This window comes from Empidonax traillii, unplaced genomic scaffold (genome assembly GCF_003031625.1).
Source record: "Empidonax traillii isolate 1590-97213 ecotype Southwest subspecies unplaced genomic scaffold, ASM303162v1 scaffold1140:size184413, whole genome shotgun sequence".
Lineage (NCBI taxonomy): Eukaryota > Metazoa > Chordata > Aves > Passeriformes > Tyrannidae > Empidonax > Empidonax traillii.
The window spans coordinates 87130-90848 of NW_020956333.1; the positions used below are offsets into that span (position 1 = coordinate 87130).

General features: G+C 39.0%; 1 protein-coding gene across 1 annotated transcript in view; it reads left to right on the forward strand.

The window, feature by feature from the left end:
* The window catches only part of IMPA1 (inositol monophosphatase 1), an 11821-nt gene continuing 8102 nt past the window's right edge, over positions 1-3719 (forward strand). The window contains exons 1-3 of the mRNA XM_027905317.1: positions 1-292; positions 1598-1731; positions 3410-3514. Coding sequence (XP_027761118.1) covers positions 230-292; positions 1598-1731; positions 3410-3514 — 302 coding nt within the window. The 5' untranslated portion in view covers positions 1-229. The remainder of the gene's footprint in view (positions 293-1597; positions 1732-3409; positions 3515-3719) is intronic.

The window sequence follows — 3719 nt, forward strand, 5'->3', positions numbered from 1 at the left end:
CATTTCGGGGCGCCCTGAGGGCGCTGCGACGTCCGGCCATCGCTGGGGACGGGCACAGCCCGCAGGACCGCACGGCCCCGCAGCGTGGCGGGGCGCGCTCGCCGGGGGGTTCCTCGTTTGCTAGGCTGTGTCCAAGCAGGAAACTTGGATTTTGTAAAGGAAAAAAAAAATAGCCATAATAATTTTTGCGGTAATCTCTCCTTTTGCTAGGCTGCTTACCTCAGAAAAGATGGCAGATCCCTGGCAAGAATGTATGGATTATGCAGTTGGTTTAGCAAGGAAAGCTGGGGAGGTATGTATAAACTCTTTATAAATAATAGCATGTATAGTATGTATGTAGTTTTTGAAGGAGGTTAATGTCGAAATTTCTTCTAGAGAGTGTTTTGTCAAAAACATAAATTAGCAGAATTGTTCATAATGTTCAAGTTCAAAATTAGAGTCTTTTCCAACTTGGTTAATTTCAGAAAACAGCTTTGCACTTTTCTGTGGGTTAGAGTCTGATTAAAGACTAAGGAGTAACTTTTGTTCCTTAAATCTGATTTAAAAGTAGAATTAAATTCAGAATCGTGGTAAACAAAGATCATCTCAATTTTCCCCCTTAAACTGCTCCTGTCTACCTTATTTTACCACTTGAAAGCTGATGACAGTCTTCCTTGTGAATGCCTCCATCAGCTTTACACAGTGGCTTCTTGTTGGGAGACAGTACCATACTATGTTCTCTCCATCCCTGGAAGTGCTCAGGGACAGGCTGGATGGAGCTCTGAGCAGTCTGGTCTAGTGGAAGGTGTCCCTGTCCGTGGCTGGGGGGGTTGGAACTTCATTGTCTTTAAGGTTCCTTCCAACTCAGGCCATTCTGTGATTCCGTGTTTCTCTTCATGACGACTGCTTTGCTTGCGGTATACATCCCTTGCAGTGCTGGTTCTTTGCCCTTTTGTGATCTAAGACGCCCTGGAACAAGAGAGAGTTTGTACATCCTGGCAGAGCCTCAGCACGAGTGGTTACCAAGTGTTCAGTTCTTGGTAATTCTGCTTGGTACATTTGAATGCTCGGCAGCCAGGCAAGATGGTACATGTACTAATTCTGTCCCCTGGAGCTGCAGAATCTGCAGAAAATTGTCTGTGCTATGACCTCATTAAAATCTTCCCTCAGAAAATCTTTCTGAGTTATAGTAAAAAAAATCTGCGGGTTGTGAGGCATGGATTCTTGCTTAAGCTGATTCTGATAGTTTTAAGATCATAAATGCAGGCTGTGTCTAAAAATAGCTGACTTGAACTCTGTATTAGGTGTTTATTCAACTCTGGTATTTAAATTTATAAATCTAAAATTTGTCCTAACAAAATCGACCCTGGTTTCGTGTACCAGTGGATCTTCCTGAATCTTAGATTTAAGGTCATGTAAAACTTTGTGCTGAGTAGGGACTGGAGATGCAAGGCTAAGTCCTAGCTCCTGCAGTTAAATCCAAGTTTTGTCACTGCTTGCTTAAGTGTTTTGTATGTGCAGTATAGAAAATAACTGTAAAAACTATGCTTCAATTTCTGGGGAAAACTAATATTTTTAATGCTGTTAATAGAGAAAGATTTTTTTTTTTTTTTAACAGATAATCCGTGGAGCACTCAAAGAAGAAATATCTGTTATGACTAAAAGTTCACCAGTAGATTTGGTGACAGAAACTGATCAAAAAGTAGAAAACTTCATTATTTCTTTGATAAAGGAAAAGTATCCATCTCACAGGTATGACTTCTTATGAATACGCTTTTGACAGAAGGGAAGAGGTGACTGGAAAAAGAAAATTGAAAGTTTATGATTTTGCTTGATAAAATTACAATTGGCATGCTGTGAAGTTGTACCATTCAGTAAATACCTTCAATCAAATTAAGTATTTTAGAGTAGTAGTAGTAGGTTGAGGTTTTGCCCAGGGCTGTAGTAACAGAACAAGGTGTCTGCAGGTCTACTGATGTGAGGTTAGTCTTGCTCCAGACTTAATGGTGAAAGTCACTTCCAGTTGAGGCAGCTGTAAGTAACTTCTTGGTTGTTTGTGTTGGAGAATCAAAGGTGGCCCCAGGATACCCAGAACCCACATTTCTTGTCTGCTGTTGAAACTCGTGTGCCTTTGCTGTCTGTGTTGGACGGGGCCCATGGAACTGAGTGTGCCTTTGGCAAATCTTGTACAATTTGAGAACATTAAACAACCCTTAAAGGAGGCAGGATCTTCTGATTCTGCATAACTGAAAGTCTGTCATACAAAATACTGATTTTCTACATTGCTCTTCTCTTCCACTCCTCCCCCTACCCCCGAAAAATTTATTCTTGAAGGACGAATTACAGGTTTTTCACTTACATGGTCTTTCTTTCCTGTTTTGACATAATGGCTCGAGGCTAGTACTGTTTCCCTAAAGTAGGTTTGCTATTTTTTAAATTAGTTTCTTACATTGTGGAATGTAGGAAATATGTGTAAACTGAAGCAGCTGAAGTTATGCAAAAATTCAGTAACCTAACCAAATTACTGTAAGCATATAGACCTGTGGAATGACCTTGAAATAACAGCTTCTGTGACCTTGATTAGCATTTTAGAATATTTTAGCTGCTTTTTCTTTTAGATAATTGGTGTCACATTAGTCATAACGGTTTTAAACTTCTCTTTCTAATGAATTACTCATCCACCGAAATAATTATTCATTCTCTCATCTCTTTGTGAAGATCTGGGGCTTTTTGGAAACATGATGTTCCTTTCTGATTAGTCATCTTCACTTCTGTTAATCGTGAAACTCCTAATCAATATTAAAGAGACCTTATTTGTTTCCTCTCTTTTTGCACCAAACACATGCTTTCCTCCACAAGTATGTAAACTTTTCATGGGTTGAGTAACGTGCGATAAATTGTAACAACGTGCAAAACCTGTAGAAGAGAATTCAACCCACTTCATCCTAATAATTTTGCAATTCAGAACAAATGCTTTTGTGAGCAGCAAAAAGTGTGAAATTTGGTTTCCCGTGGCATTGTGCCTGTGTGTCCCTTGGGTTTAGTACTATATTTGAGCGTGCACTCCACAGTCTTCTTCAGCGGCTCTTGTTCGGATTTCCTCCCTTCACCATCTTATCACTTTATAATGCTTGTAAAACTAAACGCCCATGTTTTGAATGCTAAATTCCAGTAATGCATGTTGAAACACAAAATTCTTTTCCCCACATATTGTGTCTGTCTTTGACATCACAAATATCGATGCAAGCTTGGTTGAATGTGTTTGGTGCTTTTCAGATAAATAGTGTATTTCTCAGCTCTTTTTCATATGATCCGTGTTGGTACAAAAAGCTTAATCTCACTTTTAAGAATTTTTGTGTCAAGGACAGTGTTGTAATTCAGACTTTTTAATGATTTTCTTTCTGTTTTTTAAATGTGTTTGCTATTTTAGCTTTATTGGGGAAGAATCTGTTGCAGCTGGACAGGGCAGCATTCTGACAGATAACCCCACATGGATTATAGACCCTATTGATGGAACTACCAACTTCGTACACAGGTCCACCTTTCTTTTTTTTATCTGTTAGCAACCTCAGCTGGTTACTCTCTTTCTTTCTCCAGTTCCATGAAAGTAAGGTTGTTTTTAACTTTCAAATTGCTTTAAAAGAGATACTATGAACTTGTTAATAGTTACAGATTGCTATTTGCATGTTTGGAGAGCCCTTGGGCAGTTTTTATAAACATTTTAGTATTTCTGTAAGTGT